General features: G+C 49.4%; 1 protein-coding gene across 7 annotated transcripts in view; it reads right to left on the bottom strand.

Moving 5' to 3' along the window:
* Positions 1 to 208: 208 nt before the first annotated feature.
* The window catches only part of IKBKB (inhibitor of nuclear factor kappa B kinase subunit beta), a 69,401-nt gene continuing 51,993 nt past the window's right edge, over positions 209 to 17,616 (bottom strand). For 3 of the 7 annotated variants that reach the window (XM_017664780.3, XM_073218841.1, XM_017664782.3), the window contains 14 exons: positions 15,892 to 15,999; positions 14,628 to 14,757; positions 14,061 to 14,255; positions 13,141 to 13,255; positions 11,987 to 12,110; positions 11,295 to 11,446; positions 11,090 to 11,151; positions 9,914 to 10,035; positions 8,733 to 8,782; positions 8,531 to 8,630; positions 8,164 to 8,311; positions 4,900 to 5,027; positions 2,559 to 2,649; positions 209 to 1,529 (listed from right to left, as the gene is read on the bottom strand). In XM_017664780.3, the coding sequence (XP_017520269.1) occupies positions 1,464 to 1,529; positions 2,559 to 2,649; positions 4,900 to 5,027; positions 8,164 to 8,311; positions 8,531 to 8,630; positions 8,733 to 8,782; positions 9,914 to 10,035; positions 11,090 to 11,151; positions 11,295 to 11,446; positions 11,987 to 12,110; positions 13,141 to 13,255; positions 14,061 to 14,255; positions 14,628 to 14,757; positions 15,892 to 15,999 (1,591 nt within the window). In that variant the 3' untranslated portion in view covers positions 209 to 1,463. Of the gene's footprint in view, positions 1,530 to 2,558; positions 2,650 to 4,899; positions 5,028 to 8,163; positions 8,312 to 8,530; positions 8,665 to 8,732; positions 8,783 to 9,913; positions 10,036 to 11,089; positions 11,152 to 11,294; positions 11,447 to 11,986; positions 12,111 to 13,140; positions 13,256 to 14,060; positions 14,256 to 14,627; positions 14,758 to 15,891; positions 16,000 to 17,616 lie in introns of those variants that run through there. The other 4 variants (XM_017664785.3, XM_017664784.3, XM_017664786.3 and 1 more) reach the window with 4 other exon arrangements.

The following is a 17,616-nucleotide window of genomic DNA, read 5'->3' as shown; positions in this document are numbered from 1 at the left end:
CATGTAAGAACTTGTTCGTTATGCTTCAGAAGATTGGAGACTGACGAGAATTAGGCTTGAGATGGATTAATGATTGTGCATTGAGCACTGACCCCCCCTATACAGAATTTTATTGTTGTTAACAACCATTGTTCAATAAATATGAGAGATGCCCTCTCAAAAAAAAAAAAAAAGACTCTGTGGTGAAATAAGTGTGGTGAACTATGGATTTATACAAAGTTAAGCCATTTATTATCATAGGGTTTTCAGATATTGTAATATACCAGTGTACAACATGCATCTCCAAGAGGCAATTAAAGCATGGAGCATTTCCTGAGCTTCGCTGTGGAACCCTCTGTGCCATCTCCATGGAAGTTGCTCTGTGAAACTCAACTTTTTCCTCCAACCAAACTCGCCTGTTGTGATCACCTGGACTCATTTTGCTTTCCGGCTTTTATACAAAGGAGTTCTGTGAAATGCCAAACAAGTGGTGCTGGTGCTGTGGCACAGCTTGGCTGCAGGCACTATCTAATTTTATAAAAATGTCCATTAAGTTGGGTTTTGAGTTTGCATGTCTGAACTGTAGGTATCATAAAAATAGACTGTGGAGTCAGTACAAGGGCTTGAGTCATGTTACAAAATATAGAACTCTTTTTTAAATAAATCCATTTAGTAACCCTGCTCGCTGGTCTGAGAGGCAGGAGCCCCGGCCCCACACCACCAGCGCACTCAGCCGAGCCTAAGCAAGGAGACGAGCGGTGGGCAGCGGGCAGAGGGCTGGCAGTTGGCAGATTCCCATTCTTTCTTGCCTTCTTTTCCAGGACGACTAACACCAGGTCATCTCAGGGGCCCAAAGAAAGGGAGGTGCTCTCATCCTGGCTCTGGTGAGTCGCCCTGTGGCTGCAAGGACAGAAGGCGGGGGAGCTTAGCACCCCCCTGTGACCCTGCCAGAGGGAGGACCACCACCAAAGCTGTCGGTGAGAGGAGCATCTTAGCAGCTGTGAATGAGAGGAGGAAGGGAGGGGGTGCGGCCAGGCCACAGCTATGATTTCAAAGTCTGTTTAAGAGATGTCAAATCCAGACAAAACACTAGCTGTGAGCACACGTGGATCAGGGCCTCTGGAGATCAGGAGAGGTCAGGAGAGGACAGGCCGGTCAAACTTTGTCCTGAAGATTCACGTCACGCATCTGTGCAGTGGTCTATGGGGCAGACTGTGCTTTGAGCACATTTTTCAGAGCAGAGGAAGTAGCTGCTGTTCTTGGTCCCCCTAAATGATCATGCCTGGCATCAGCATGCGCTGGGCCTCTGTGGTGGAGGACTTTCGGCATGCAGACAAGCCACTGGCAGTGACCACGGGGCCACACCCTTGGGCTATGGTGAACGTCACAGCTGCTGAGACAGTGAAAGGACACCCGTCTGGGTGCCAGAGATGCTGGGAGGCCCATGCCAGGTGGCCCCATCAGGCGGGCAAGGCCACCCACAGTCATGCTGCCTGCTCCAGGCCATTCTGCTCCTCTTCCTCCGTCTGTAACCAGCTCCAGTCTAGAGACTGAAAGTCAACAGGCATGTTAAAAATACAGTGGCCACCAACACAGGATGTTTTTCTTCTGGAGGCAATCAGCATAATTTAGAAGGACATGTAAATCCTCTCATTAATAGCAGCCATATTATTGCAGGGTACTCTTGGGCCGAAGCTACTTATTCAAAACCATACAGGACTGGCTTGGAGCCCGAGATCCAGTGGCGATGGAAACTGCAAAGGCAATTTTAGAACTGCCTGTAGCTCACAGCACTTACTGTTAAGCTCAGTGTGGGCAGGTGGTACCAGGAGCTAACCTCAGCTATAGGATTCCAACCTTACGATGCAATGGCCTGGGGAGACTTCCTTTCCCTCTGGCAAAAGTGCAGATAAGCAGTGAGATGCCCAAATGATGCAATGCCAGGGAGGAAGAGCGGCAGCAGGAGGTAAAGAAGCTTGAATAAATAAGAGGTGACTACAGTTAGCAGCCCTATTGCCTGATTCTTCCAAACCCTGAGAGGTCAGGGTGGGGGAGGCCACAGGTGGCTGCACTAGCAGGAAATGGCTGTTCAAAAATCTAAGGGAACAATTTAGGATCCTCCCAGCAACTTATCTGTACCTTGAGTCGCTTTTCATTAGGTTACCTTCCCTCTAACTAGTACTACCTTCTGTTGAGCTCTGGGTCCCTGAGAGGCAGGGCTGTGACAGGCTAGGGTTTTAGCCCCGAGTCCAGCACAGTATCCCCCCAACCCCCAACCCCAGCAGATGCTCAGCAATGGTACAAAAGTTACAGGGAGAGAAAGACCTTCTGGAATGATGTTACCTTCCTTGTAAGGATTGTTATAAGGATTAAATGAAATAATGCACATACAGTGCTTGTGCCCGTTCAGTAATGATTCGCATTGTTATTACTAGGAATACTAATACATATGTATACTAGAAAATCGTTACGTGTATACTGAGACGGAGGAAAGGCTGGACTGCCTCTCTGTTTTCTTTCTTCTCATTTGCTGTAGAAAGAAAGGACATGGAGTAGCTGGGATTCACACAGGCCATTACCCTTAAACTCTGGTCCCGCTCTGTCATGGTGTCTTGTATTACATTTTCTAACTGGCTGCAGAGGGTATGTGCTTCAGCCACCAGGTCTTCACTAAAGAAAATGAGCGAATGATTAGGAAGTGGTCAGTATTATTTTTTCAGAGACAATATTCTGTTTAAAAATCTGCTACAAACTTTTGACAAGATTTAAAAAATTAAATAACAGCTACTTCGATGATGAGTGTCTTAAAACACCATGCCATTGACTAGTGATTTCATTCATCCCGTGCAACACTTTTCAGAAGCCCAAACTGCCATGAGCACTGCTGTTCACAGCGTGAAGGGGCAAGGAGATATCTGCTTAACAAAGAAGTCAGCAGTACACCAGCTCTGACTTAACTAGATAGCTGACTTTAATTCTTTCCAAACTGCCAAAATCTGAAGACAGCTCCTAAATCACCTGTTTTCCAATTTTTGGCATGGAAAAGAGTGTGAAGCCCAAGCAACTGCCCCAGGTTTCCGTGGCTCCTTGAGATCTGCGGAAAAGCAAGTGCTGGGCACTGATCTCACTTCGTCTTCTCTCTGTTCTGTGATAAGCAATGTGCGTGTCCCATGAAGGACGGGCCTCAGAAGAAGAGAGAGTATAATTAAGCCGCCTCTTCTTCTCTAACCTCAGCTCTATGTCACGGACAGACAGAAGGCAACCTATGCTCCCGAGACTTTTCTAGAGCCTTGAGGACAGGGGAGTGCATATGCCTCGCCCAGGAAGACGGCGCTCTGGGATTCCTCCCACCTCGCAAACGGGACAATCTGATGGAAGAGACGCAGAGCACGTTTTTGCTCAGCCTCATTGACAGGGCTACTGACTAGGTCAAAGGCTCCGTGCCTGCTCCAGGGAGCAACGTAAGAGGCACAGGACCTGGTTACTATTCTCAAAGGGCTCTCAGGAGGCTGGGGAGAGAATTAAGAATCTAGGCCACGTATGATTAAGTACCAAAACAGTATAGGCTAAGAACTCCCCAAGGGCAGGAACAAGATTTTTAGAAACAGCTTTACTGAGAGACAATTTACATGCCATGAAGTTAACCCACTTAAAGTGTGCAATTAATAGTTTCAGTGTATTTACAGAGTTTTGCCATCATCACAACAATCTAGTTTTAGAACATTTCCAAAATCCACAGAGAACTGGCACCCATCGTCAGTCACTTCCCTTTCTCCTCCCTACCTGACCCAGGCAATCAGTAACCTAGTTTTTATGTCTATAGATTTGCCTACAGGAACCGATTTTAATCGACTCTGGTGTCCACGGCCTGATGCCTAGAATGTGTTGAATAAATGGGTGTGGACTGAACTAGAAAGAAATGGAAAAAAACCAACAGGTGGTCCAAGAAGAGGCAGACCCGTGTGTGTGGTGGGGAGGAAGAAGGGAAGGGAAGTGTCAGGGCTTCGGAGGAGGAGGGGGAAGCAGCGGGACGCAGGTGTGCCCTGCAGATGGAGGACTGCTCCGGGAAGGGCACTGGCACAGCAGTGGCTCCTGAACTTTCCTGAGTGCCAGCATCGGCCAAGGCCGGCAGAGCACCACTGCTGTGCCCATCCCTGAGCATCTGGTTCGGAAGCTGCATTTCCAGCAAGTACCCAGACGGATCAGGCTGAGAACCGCTGGGCTAGCGCAGGGTGTTTGTACGGGGACAGCGCATCAGCCACTCTGTGGAGCGTGGCTCTGTGTGGGGGCTGCAAATGCCCCAAAGGCTCAGGCTTGAGCCTCCAGGAGTGGGAAGCTGCTACTAGTTACTGACCAGGGAATGACTTGACCAAAGCAGTATTTTGTGAAGATGAATCTGGCCAGCGAGGACTCTAGTGCAACATGAGGCAGGAAGGAGGGAGGCAAAAAGCCTTGCCAGAAGGGCAGACATGTTCTGTCACCATCTCTGTGGCAGCTGTCCAGCGGCAAGAGGGGGAAGGAGCCGGCAAATAGCAGCCAATGGGGAACACGGTGGCCTGGGACCTCAAAGTGGTGTTGGGTGAGGGGTAGGAAACACATGACTGGTGTGATGGAAACTGGTTTTGAAGAACTGATAACGATAGAGGGACCATGTGGCTGACTAGCACTTCCAGTATTTTCATTGAGCAATTAGTAACCCAATCCTCAGAAGGGGAAACTCTGAGGTGGCAAGTTGCAAGGGACTATGAGAGCCAATTATCCCATATGTCCCCACAGGGCACATGCAATGAACACAAAGGAAAAGGTACACACAGTTGCCAGCCAGATGCAATGGTCTATCCATGATACACGTGCCTTCCGTCCCAATGACGGCCTGTTGTGCCCTTGAGTAATTACTCTTGGCACTTGACAGTGACTTACCTTTTCTTGATGGACTCGGGTAAGCTGTTGGGGGCAGCGGAGGGCTGGGACATCAGCTGAGCAGGGTGGCTGAGACGAGCAGCGCTCATGCTGTCTGGGCTTCCACTGACAGGCCCCCGGACTTTGCTCTGAAGGACAAAACCAAAGGAAAGTCAACAAAAGTTTGGAGTGAAGTGGGGCATCAAACTCTGCATTCACACCATGTTATTTTATCATGAGGGAATTGGCCATGAGGCAAGAGCTCTTCCTAGAGAATGTCAGGTACCACCTCCACCCATGACTAGGGCTGGGGGTCTGCACTTCAGCTTAGAAAATATTTCTATATCTATAGATGTACTCTTTTGATAAAAGATTCTAAGTACAGGGAGATCTGGGTGCCTGTATTTGAAGCCTCTGCTTCATTAGTTTGATTGTGTAATGAAGTCTTACAAGGAAATTAAAAGGGAGATATTTTTACACTTTTCCAAGTACAAGACTGAAAGACACACAGAAAGGTTCTAAGTGACTTTCTGTGGATTGCACCGTCTGAGACAGTGGGGAAGAGAACCAATATGTGCTGACTCCTGCACTGCTGCAGCCGCTCCCCCTCAGTCAACATGTCAAATCACTGGTTCCGGCTCCAGCTGCACGCACCTCCTCACACCTGCAGGACCCACTGCCAACCTCCTCAGCACCTCACGCCCCTCCTCCGGGAGTCTCCAGCCAGTGCAGGTCTTCAACCTCTCAGCTCTCCAGCCTGGCTCCACATCCTCCCTTCCCGCTGAACATCAAGGTCCAGCTTCAACCAGCCTTGCCAGCACCCGATTTTGCCCCATTTTCCGTCTTTCTGCTGTCTTCCCTGCTGGCCATCCCATGGAAAGCAGCCACCCGCCCCCTCGTGCTTGTGTTGCTTGGCTCCCAACCCTTCTGCCATCCCGTCTGGTCCACTGGGGCGACTTGACCCCGCGCTGCCACGGTCTCAAACCCGTTCTCCAGCTGCCATCAGAGTCATTTCTTTAAGACCCAAACGTGACCATACTGTTCCCAGACTTAATGTCCTTCAAGGTGAGGAAAAAACAAGTCCTACAGTGTTTTCTCTATGCCTTCAAAGTCAAGTGCCACCTGCATTAGCTAGCCCTTGCCTACCTTTCCGATTTCATCCCCACTGACGCCGCTGGCCCTGCACCACACATCTGCTTACAGCACCCGGAATATAACCGAGTGACTAAGCGGCCACTCCGCCTCCACACTCTGTCTCCTGTGCTGCCTTAGTCTCTGGGCCAAAAGGGTGAAACAAAAGAAGAGCTTCTGCTCAGCCCTGCACACAGGCTTGTCGATCATCAACACGAACTGAGCTCACAGCCTGAGGTTTCTGTAAATAGCCGCTTACCTAAAGTGCCCTTCCTCCAGGAGATAGGAAAATAGGTATGAAAATAACAATTGCCCGGTCAAAGGGTTTTAGGAACATCGTGGCCAGGCCTGGGTCAGCAAGAGTCACCTGACCAAGGACACGGAGTTCCCCAGCTCTCCTCCCTACCTCCTCCTTTCCCCGTGGGGACCCTCACCTCTAAGACGGAAGCTGGCGTGCCTCCTCTGCATCCACGCGGCCGCTCACGCTGACTACGGCTGCTGCTCAGCTTCCTGCTCTGAGCTGCTCTCATGCTCTGCCCTGTCTGTGCCCCTCCCCAGGCCACACACCGTGCTCTCTTCCTCCTGCACCTCCAGTTCTCATCACACAGCTGGGCGTACTGTCAGTGCTCAATAAGCGCTGAATGAATGCAGATGGCAGACCAGACCGTTGCTTGTGAATAACTCAACTTCCCTCCTCTCCTCCTTTCATCTTCTCTGTCTTGTCGTCTCTCTCTTTTCCTCCTTCCTTACAGGAGGAAGTCCCTCACCCTCCCCAAGGCCAACCCTGCCCATCTGCCCCCGGTGCCGACCCCTCCGCTGTTCTCAGGACTTGGAGACCCAATTGTCTCCTATCTCTCAGATACTGCAAATCTCCAGGTACATTGTGTGGGTAAAACTGTACTATTTTCAGAATATCTCGCCTAGCTTTAGTACACCTGCATATAATAGGTGTTTAGAGGTGGAGTATGGCTTTTAGTGCATTTGCATCATTCCTCAGGCGTGGAGAGAAGTTCATCTCCATTTCAATGGTTAATACCTGGGCAAGAAGGGCCAGTTTTGCTGTTGCTGAAGCAGGAAAGAGAGAAATGGCCCCAGACTGCAGTTTGTAAGCAATAAACGGATTTTAAACTTTATTTCTCCCTTTGACTGATTTTGGTTTATAGAGGTATTTCACCCTGGGATTTACTCTCCCTGGACTTACACACTGTCTGCTGCTTGGCTTATAAATATGCTCTAGTGTGATCTCAAAAAAACACCACCTTTGTACCCTGCTTCTGCGTTCAGCAACTGCCTTCCCATTCTCTTTGCTCTCGAAGGCTGTCAACAACCAGCTGCTCTTCCCATCCTCCCACCTCTCTGCAGCCTCCACACTGGAGGTCACTCCCACCAGCTCTGGCTCTTTCTATGGCTTTACTGGGCTCTTCTACTTTCTCTGTCCTGGGCTCTCTTTGTGTTATGTTTTCTTGCTAAGCAGCTTTCAGTGGAATCACAACGACATTGAGATGGGGACACAGAGGGCATGGGTGACAATAGTAAATAAGCAGCACAGACCCAGATGCGCGTCCACCAGGTCACACTGACATGCCCCGTGGTGCCTGCTGCATGGAGGCTCCCTAAAAAAGCCCTCCGTGTCCTAACTCCAAGACCCTGGGAATGTGATTGATGAGGTAAAAGGGTCTTTGCAGAAGTAGTTAAGGATCCCAAGAGGAGATCACCCTGGACTTCTCGGGTGGGGCCTAAGTATAATGACAAGGTACTAAGGAGAGACACCCAGAAGACACACTCGGAGGTGGTCGTGTGAAGGCAGGCAGAGGCAGGAGTGATGCAGCTACCTGCTGAGGAACGCCAGGGGCCACCAGAAGCCGGAAGAGGCAGGAAGGACTCTCCCCAGGAGCCTCAGAAGCAGTCCAGCCCTGCCGACACCTGGATTTTGGACTTCAGGCCCCTAGAACTGTGAGTGAGTAACTAACTGTGTGGTGACTAATTAGTGGCCACAGGGAACACATACACACCTAAATCAAACCAACTTCGCCCTGCCCTGCTCACTGTAAGTCCCAGAGACAAGAAACGGAAATTGAGCCTCTTCCTGCTCCCCTGCAGGGGGCTGACAACAGCACGGGGGAGGGCCTGGGGCCTGGCCCGGGGCTCACTCACACAAGCAATCTTCAAAAGATTCCAGAGCTCCTTCTGCCGCTTCTCCTGAAGCCGAACCACAGTCTTCTCATCCTCATTCATTAAACTCACCACCTCTTCCACTTTGGGCAACAATTCCAGAGCTTTCTGCTTGCAAACCACAGTTTTACTGTAAAGAATAAACATGACAAACTTCAGTGGCCTTTCAGCTGGACAAAGTGACAGAACATAACCCCAGGTGCTTATGAATCCAATCAGCTGCTGCAGATGACATTTCTCCAGGTGGTTAAGCAGATCGGGGCCCAGTGAGGAACGGGCCTCCCATACTGGCTCGCTGGCTCTACACATTCCACCCTCAGCGGGGGAAGCCTGTGATCAGGGCTGGTACCTGAGCTGCGTGTAAATCACTCGCACTTTCTTCTCAAAGCCTTGGATTGCCTGGAGCAGCAGCCGTACCATTTCCTGACTGTCCCCATCAGTTCGCTGGTCTGCAGAGAGGAAGGAGGTACACAGTCCCTCAGGCTGGCAGGCAGTGACAACGCCCACACCCAAGGTGACAAGGGACCAAGGTAGCATGATGCTCCCCTTACCTCTTGGTTTCTCCCTTAGTCGCCTGTAAAGCTCCCTCGCTTGTTCTTCTCTGAAATAGAGAAAGAAGCTGTCTAGATTTGAGGTCAAATAAGCACATTTGAAGCTCTGGTTAACTAATTCCTGCCAGCAGAATTACTGATTTCTAGAAGCAAGATGGGCAATATGTCTTGATTGGGGAAAATGATTATTCCTAGTGGTAGAATAGGCGATTTCTATAACAAGGGGTTGATCATCCTCATTATCAAAACTCAAACATCTTTAAGGTTTAATGAGAGAACCTTGGAAAGGAGTCTCTGCTCGGTGCCTCAGAACCCCCCATCCGTGGGCTTCTGCGAGTGACTGCAGATGCCATTCCTGGACCTAAGCCCACAGAACAGGGCCTGCCTTGGAAACTCAAGCCCGAGGACAGACGAATTCCTATCCTCTTTTTCCCTCTAACACTGCAAAAATGGCTGACATTTTCAGAGGTGAGTTTCACTTGAAAATTAGAGGAGAATAAGGGGTTAAATAATTTGAGAAAATACGGAATATAAATAATCAGATTTCTGATCCCTGGGCTTCTTGTCCTGAGAACACTCGTAAAGCATCAGAGGACTCCGCTGAGCCCTGAGAGGCTGAGGAAGCGCACCTGCCACCCCAGCCCGTCTGTCCCCAGGGGCTCTGTGCCATTTCCTTCAGGTAGGACTGCTCTGCCTGGGCGCCTCACTCCTCCCGGAGCTGAGTCAACACCTCGTAAAGACTCACTCAAATGCACAGTCCCCAAGTCCACATTTCTAAGATTTGCCAGGCTCCTCCTCTGTTCGACCTTCCGCTGTGGGAGCCACGCCTGGGTCAGGGTGGGCTCGACAGGTGGTGGCGGCCACGTGCTCTACAGCCTTTGACTTCTATGAGCCATCTCACCACGCATCATCCGAACAGACCCTCATGAGTGTGAGGTCAGTTTTCCTCACCACTTAATAGCCATGGACTAAGGCTCAGAGTGACGGGGATTTGCCCTTGCGCGACTTGGGAGCACACTGAGGTGACCCACCAGGTGGGGCACGCTTGATGGGAGATGGCCTCACAGAGCTCCCCTAATAGCCATGCTTGATCTCCCGGGTGTCCCAGCCCACAGGAGACTCCAGCTGGGGCGTCTGCGGGGGTGGGGGCGGCGCCTGCTCTGTACCCCACGGACACTCACAGGTCGTCCAGCGTACCCCCCTGCTTCCGGCCCATGGGGCTCCTCTGCAGGTCCACGATGTCGGTCTGCAGGGCCATCATCCGTTCCACCAGGTGTTTCACGTCATTCTCCTGGTGAAAAAGCTGTGCTAATATCAACTGACATAATGACAGCATTCTGAGATGCAAGGGCTTCAGGGAAAGCCCTCCAAACTCACTCACTGGCTAGGAGGAGTGTGGACTCTGGCGTCAGCGGGACCTGGTTAAGACCTCGGATCTGTGACCCTGGGACAACCTACCTAACCCCTGAGCTGCTGTTTCCTCCACCATGAAATGGGGCATGGGTGGGGGACAGATATGATGTCGTATGTAAAGTAGCTGGCAAGGTGCCTGGCATACAGAACATGCCCAATGCACACTCTTGTTTTTTCTTGTAATTGGTCCATCCCAATGCCACCCTGTGCAGGGCAGCCTGGACACCTTTACTGCACAGGTTAGGAGTGCCCAGATGGGGCACAGCTCTCCCCATCGCGATGGTTACATCAAGTATTACCTACATCATATCCACCTTTAGGCACATATATTGGCCATTGATTTATAGAAACAGACAGAGAGGTGAAGGTCCTTGCCCAAGTTCACAGCAGGAAATGGTAAAAAGGTCCAGAAAGAGGCCTCAGAGCTCCAGGCCTCCGATCTGTGGGTTCACAAAGTCACACTTACTTCCTTTGCCTTGTAATCAACATTTTCCAGTGGCATCTGATTACACTGTCCTAAGACTTTCTGCTTAGTCCTTTTGTTTGGATTTAGTATCCCAACAGAATCTGGGACCCCGTGGCCCTTCATCCCAGGCCCTTTCTAACAGGAAGGGGTCTAGGTTTCCCCTGCTCCTTTCACTTCACATTTTGCTCCTTATTCAAATCTGGACCAGCTCTGTGCATCTGTGCAACTCCTAGATCTGCCACAGTGCCCGCCACCCCCCACCCCACCCCCGACTGGCTGCTCCCCCAGCCTCTTCCCAGCAGGCCCTAGTTAGGGTCCAATATCATGGCCAATAGTGCACTGGGCATGTTCTATATACCGGAACTTGGTTTCTGACATGGAAGACTGAACCTAGCATTTAAGGAGAAAGTGGGAATGGCAGTAAGAAGCCTTACCCGCCCAGGCCCGTAAGGATATGAATCTAAAATGAGTCTCCTACCCGCCCGCAGAGCTCCACAGCCTGTTCCATGTCCCTCCAGGCCAGCAGCAGTTTGTCTGATGCTGGGGGGAAAAAATGCAAAAGGGAACATACCACAAGGGCAAAAGAGAAACAAGCAACTCAATCATAAGAGAAGAAAAAAAACCTCAGGAAGAGAAAACAAGAAAGGGCCAGTCCCTCCCAACTCAGCCCAGGGGACACTCACTGATCCCAAACTCTGTCTGCTCACTGTACTTCTCCAGGTCAATCTGGATGCTGGTTTTAAAGAAGTCCAACTTGGCCTTGAGCTGTTGAGACATGGAAGCCATGGAGTTCTTCATCTTGGACAGGCAGCTGTTATTCCGGAGCAGATTCATCCTGGAGGGACCACAAGAAACAGAACCATGGGGTGGTCTGGATCCAAATGCCATTTCCGGTACAATGACCAAACCCACCTCACATGCCAAGGCAGGTCCCTGGTCTGGTTACCACCCTTATACTGCCAACAGCCACATACAACCGCGAAGAGCATTTCCTAGTCCTCAGCAGGCCTGAGGCTCTGCACCAAAACTGGAAGGAGGCCAAGCACTACACAGACGGCCAATAACCCACACCAGTCCCCGCCTGGGGAAAGATTATGTCGTCCCCAGCACGACCATCAGGGAGCTTTCCTGATCCAAACTGCAGTGAGCTGCTCTAGGTCCCAGATGCTAGAATGCTCTATTTATGCTCCTGCTGCAAGGGCTAACCTCACTCGGCCTTCAATCCAGCCCAGACGACCACTTCCCACCCATCCAAACCAGTGTCTCCCTCTGGTCTCTCCCAACAGCCGCTTCTGGGCCCCTGCCTCCGCCCCCACATGGCAAAAGCCACCGAGCAATTTGAAACACGTTAAGCCCCAACTGCCCGGCACAATACATGGCAGCTCGCTGTCCCTGCTGCAGCCGGTTGCAGTCCTCCTTCAGCGCTTGGATGCTGTGCCAGACTTGGCCCCACACCTTCCTCAGCTGGAAGAAGGACAGGTTTCTCTTGGGCTCTTGGACTGCAACAGAGACACATGCAGCCGTGATTAGCCGTGTCCTGACTGTGACATCTGGCCTGCCCACGTTTTTAAAAACTATATAACCACTGTGCAAGTACATGAGGTTTGGGGAACTATACCTGCTTACTCCCTCTTACAGTTTTGTGCCCTGTTACAGTACAAGCATGTGGATACCTGGGGATCTGACTCCAAGAAACACTTTGTGAGCCACTTACAGGTTCAGAGACACTGACATGTACCAAAGTCTATTTTCAGTAGAAACTCTTATATTCGCAACATTTAAGATCACCTGAAGTTTTCTAAAAATGCAGCTTCAGCCAGCAGCACTGAAAGATGATTAGACAAGCAGTAGGTCTGGAGATCTCTAAGACTCTGGACCCTTGGTTTGCTCAGTCTGTGTACATGTGTGTGTGGGAACAGGAGTGGGGATGCATTAAAATGTCCACTAACAGCTATGTACCCACAAGGGGAAAATCTCCACAATGTATTGTTAAGTGAAACAGGCAGGTACAGAACAGAACACACTGAATGATACCATTTGTTTGGGGGGAAACTCATGAAAAGAGTTTACATCTATGAATAATTTATAAAAGTACAGAATATTCCTGGGAAGGTCTACCCAAGATTTTGACAGCAGTGAACAGTTCCCCTGGAAGAGGCTGGGGAATAAGGGAGAGAGGGTAGCCTATCTTTTACAGTACATTCTTTTGTACCTCTCAATTTTTTTTTGTTTCATAACATGTATTATTAAAATATAAACAAAACTTCAAAAAAATGGCCATGTGATTCAAGTTCAGTGGCTTACAGGCAGTAGGCTCTGTCCTCTGTCTAAAGCTCTCTCTCTGAGGTTGCGATGAACTGAAGACTCTCCTCTCTGGCTGGGCTACTACCTACATGTTCGAGTAAAGGTCGCCCCAAGGCTGGGCAAGAGTATCTCCTGGTGTAGGCCCCTCCCCGGGCCTCTATTTCTTCCTCCTGCCTTGTCCCAAGCACTGTAAGTGATTAAAAAACAAAACAGTGATGTTCTTACGGATACAGCTGACACTTTCAGGTTGGGGCCGTGGGGAGATCTGAGTCTCATACGTGATTTTACTGTTGTCAAAGAGAAAAATGAGGTCCATGTCCAGCGGGCGGCCTTCGTTCAGCTGCAAAGCAACAAGAACAAAATTAGATCATGTGGATCCCACCCTACCTTTGGCCAAGTCATAATGAGGAAACTTCAGAACATGTCCCACTGCTCACCACCAGCAGCACCTTCGGCCAGCAAGTCCTCCGCCCCATGAAGCCTTTCTGAATAACTCTGGCCTGTTTCCTCTTCCCATTTCTTTTACACTTACCCACACATACAGCCTATTTACAACTTAGTACATTCTATTTTATTATCTGATTGTCTTAACTGTACAACTTGTACATTCTGTGTACAACTGGTACATTCTATTTTATTCTCTGATTGTCTTAACTGTGTACAACTTGTACATTCTGTGTACAACTGGTACATTCTATTTTATTCTCTGATTGTCTTAACTGTGCAATTGAGGTGCTCGCTACCTCCTCCTTCCTGTCCAACGACCATGTCTCCTATGTTAACCTTATCGGGCCTCCTGGGGCAGGGACCAGTGTTGCCATGCTGCAGCTGTCAGCACAGCTGCTGTACAGAAGAGCCACGTCATAAACAGTTTTGGTTGGTGTGGAAGAAGGAAGTGTTGTTTTGGAGACAAAGGCAAAAGAAAGGCACTCTACATGGTCTGGAAGTCACAAGTCAAGCATGGAGTAATTCATGTCTCTTATTAGGCCACACAGGGGCTCTCGCATTCCAACTAAGGACACAGGCAGATACCTGCACGGGGTGATTAACAGACTGACAAAGACGAGTGGAAATCTGGGTTCATGAGCAGTCTGCTTGGGGGCAGGGGCAGGGAGCGGGCATTCTGCAATTAGCCAGGGGCTCACCTTGCTGTCTGAAATACACTGTGTGGCCGGCCTGTCGGCCATCAACGCCAGACCTGCTTCTTGCAGCAGCTCCTGGTCCTCCTCGGGGATGCCTGTGTCGTGCTGGATTCTGGCCTTCAAGCTCTGCAGACTCTCATCCTCTGTCACTGGGTATGTGTGAATGATGCCTGTGACCATATTCAGGATATGAACCAGCTGCAACACAACCCAGATGTTACTGGAAAACCCATCTTTCAGAGATGCCTATTTCCCTGGAATCCTGCTACTCCCACCATTTCCCAGCCCCACCAAGCAAGGGCCTACCTAGGGGAAGTGAGTCTGAGAGCCATGGTTCATTTATTCTAGTCTTCAATATTCCTGTTTGTCCACAGCGATGACCTTATGAGTAATGTTAGCACTGGGGTCCTGCCCTCCTACTTGTGGACCAGACACTCTCATAGGGGCCTAACTTTCCCCATTGGTCAGGCGGCCCAGGACCTGCTTTTTAATGAGCAAGTGTTTCTCCTAAGAACTGCCGTGTCCCATCACCTGGCCTGTGGCTCAAGGCTAACCTGGCTCCACACTCACCTTCAAGTTTAGAATGTCGTCCAGGGCCTTGAAGCAGCCGTTGGGCCCATACACTGGGTCGGTGCCCCTCTGCCGGGGCTGCCACATCAGCATGAGCTGCAGCCACTTCTCCAGCCGCTGGGCCAGGACGCTGAGAAGACGAGGAGCAGAGCACAGTGGGGGGACACCCCAGCGCCGTACGTGAGGAGTGCACACCTCCGTGCACTCCATTATACACACAGCCAACAGAGGATGACTGCAAGTGAATTGTCTGAGAGTAGAAGTGAACATTTCCAACCAAATTAATTGGGTACCCATCACTCTCTGGATCTGCTGAAACTCCTCTTAACCTGGGGCCTCTTAATGGGCCAGACGGACTCCAGCTGGCTGGAGGTGACAGCCTGTGAAGCCCTGCAAAGCCCTTCAGGGAATGCCTTACCTCCAGGTGGTTCCCAAGTGTCAGGGTTATTCTGTTCATCAGCCCCTTCAAAAGCACTTGGTGGGTTCCATGACGAAGTTCACCCCCGGTCCCAGCAAGGAGCCCCCCAGAGCTTCCTGCAGGTGCTTGCAACTGGCCTCTCCATCCTCCTACCTAAGCCCCTCACTGAGACCAACATCTACTCACCAAAATGTGCCTTGCTTTCCCCAGTCTTTCCCCTTTGAACTTGTTCATCTCTCCATGTCCTCCACCTCTTTCTAGATCCTTCTAGAAAGTTCCAGTTAGCTCATCAAGTCTTTCCATGTAAGTCCACACAACACCTCTCTCCCTGTCCTCTGAATATTCATGGTAATTATCCATGCCACTCAATGGTGTATGATGGCCTTGAAGCTCTCCTGTGTACTATTACCCAATTCTGCTATTATTATTAAACTATTCATATTCTGGCTCTCAGACTAGATGTAATACTGGTCAAATTACAAAGACTTGCCAGTTATGACACAGTATTAGGCTATGTAAGGAGTGAGAAATAAAGTGTAATTCCTACCTTGCAGAGGGTTACATGACTAGGATACAAACTCTAGGCACAACCGAATGTAATACAAGGTAGGAGCTTCTGAGGGTAACAAGTGGCACAGACACACTGTCATATGACTCAGAGATGATTTCTAGAAGGGGTGAAGGGTGGGAATCCTTCTCAGTTTAAGGTTGAAATAGATTATGGCAAGTTCTTGGTCACTGGATGTCATCCTGATAACCTATTTAAGAACTCTCAGATATCACTTCCGACATCCAGTTCTAAAAAAGGAGGAAAAACATGCAGAGGAGAAATGCCGCTGTGCCTACCTGTTCAGGTTATTGGGGTAGGGTAAAGAGCTGGAGAACTTCACCGCTCCATTCAAGTCTTCACTGACGACGATGTCCACCTCACTCTTCTGCCGGACTTTGGAATGCCTGCAACCGTGGGATCTGGTTGACTACAGTCCATCCTGTGTGTGGTGGTCAAGAGCCACTTACGTTTGTAACATACTGCTTTGCAACTAAATAGGCTCAGGGGTCATGGTTTAATCTTTTGGGACAACAGTGCATGTGTATCCTACCGGGATGGCTTCTCTGAGAGTTTAAGAAGAGTCAGTTCAGCTGACGGAGTAGAGTCATTAACCATCCTGTCCCCAGAGTCCTACAGACAGACAGCGCTGCTGACTCCTTAGCTCATCCTCAGTTTGTCCTTATCATTTCCTTTACTTTGCATTTTCTCTAATGCAAGTTCATGTTTTGATGAAGTGTAAAATTAGGACTTCCAAGCCAGCATTACTGCATGCGTATCACATTTACAGGAACTATGTACAAAATATGCACACAGGCATGCATTTCCCTCTGAATGGATATGGCTAAATACTATTTTTCATGATGAATGAACTTTTTCCAATTCAGGGAACTTATTGATGCATTGCAAATAGTATTTGAAGGGAAAAAAAATCTTAAACTGAACTGGTTTCAAATCTTCTCAATTACAAAGATAGTAACTTAAATTTGAGTAATGCTTCATAAATAATCAAGTACTTTGACCCTGAACATGAGCTTCTTGGCCATGATAACCCCAAGTGGCAGGGACTGTGGTCAGCCCCCCATTCAAAGGGAAGGAAATGATGATCAGATGATTTACCAAAGGTCACAATCAGGGACTCAAGTCTGATCTATGGTGTTCTTTGGACTCTGTCTGAATGTCTAATCTTGCCTTTTCAAAAACACCTCCGAAATTCAAATGAAAAACATGCTCGTTAGCCCTGAGCACTTCCCATTGGCAAGGGGTGAACTGGCCCATCCAGAGCACACAGGAATCCAGGGTGAGCTGGTATATGGCCAAGGCTGGAGGTTTTCAGCTCTTGCTGAAATTGATTGTGTTAAGTCAAGTGTGCCAAGACTTGGATATTACAGACATGTGGGTGATCCTCTAATAGAAAACAGTCTGTCATGGGAAGTTATAAAAATGAAGGGATGTAGTAAATGAAATGCTACTGCTTAGATCCTAAAATGTATTTCAAAGTAGCTTTATAATAGAATTAGAAGGTTTACATTGCATTTGTTGAGGGATCACAGGAAGATGGCGGCATGAGTAGTTCAGAGGAAATCTCCTCCCCAAAACATATATATTTATGAAAATACAATAAATATAACTATTCCTAAAAGAGACACCAGTGGATGTAGTACAACAGCCAGGATACATCTACATCTGTGAGAACTCAACATCACACAAAGGGGGTAAGATACAAGCCGTGGTCAGGTGGGACCCGAATGCTCCCCCACCCCAGAACCCGGCGGGAAGAAAGGAGTTGGAACGGGGAAAGGAGTGAAAGCCCAGGACTGCTAAACAACCAGCTCTAGAAATCCGCACCTGGAACGCAGACACAGGTGCACGGGGTGCTGGATATTAGAGAAACGGAAAAGCAAAACCTACGGGCAGGTCCCTGCAACCGGTGCCCCTGAGACAAAAGAAAAGCAAGTGCTTTCTGCAAGTCTTAAAGAGACAGGGACCCCACAGCTAGATGAAGTCGTCCCGGCACACTTAGC

The sequence above is a fragment of the Manis javanica genome, chromosome 12 (assembly GCF_040802235.1).
Source record: "Manis javanica isolate MJ-LG chromosome 12, MJ_LKY, whole genome shotgun sequence".
Classification (NCBI taxonomy): Eukaryota; Metazoa; Chordata; class Mammalia; order Pholidota; family Manidae; genus Manis; species Manis javanica.
The sequence above is the reverse complement of the archived record's forward strand: the minus strand, read 5'-3'. Positions and strand labels throughout refer to the sequence as shown.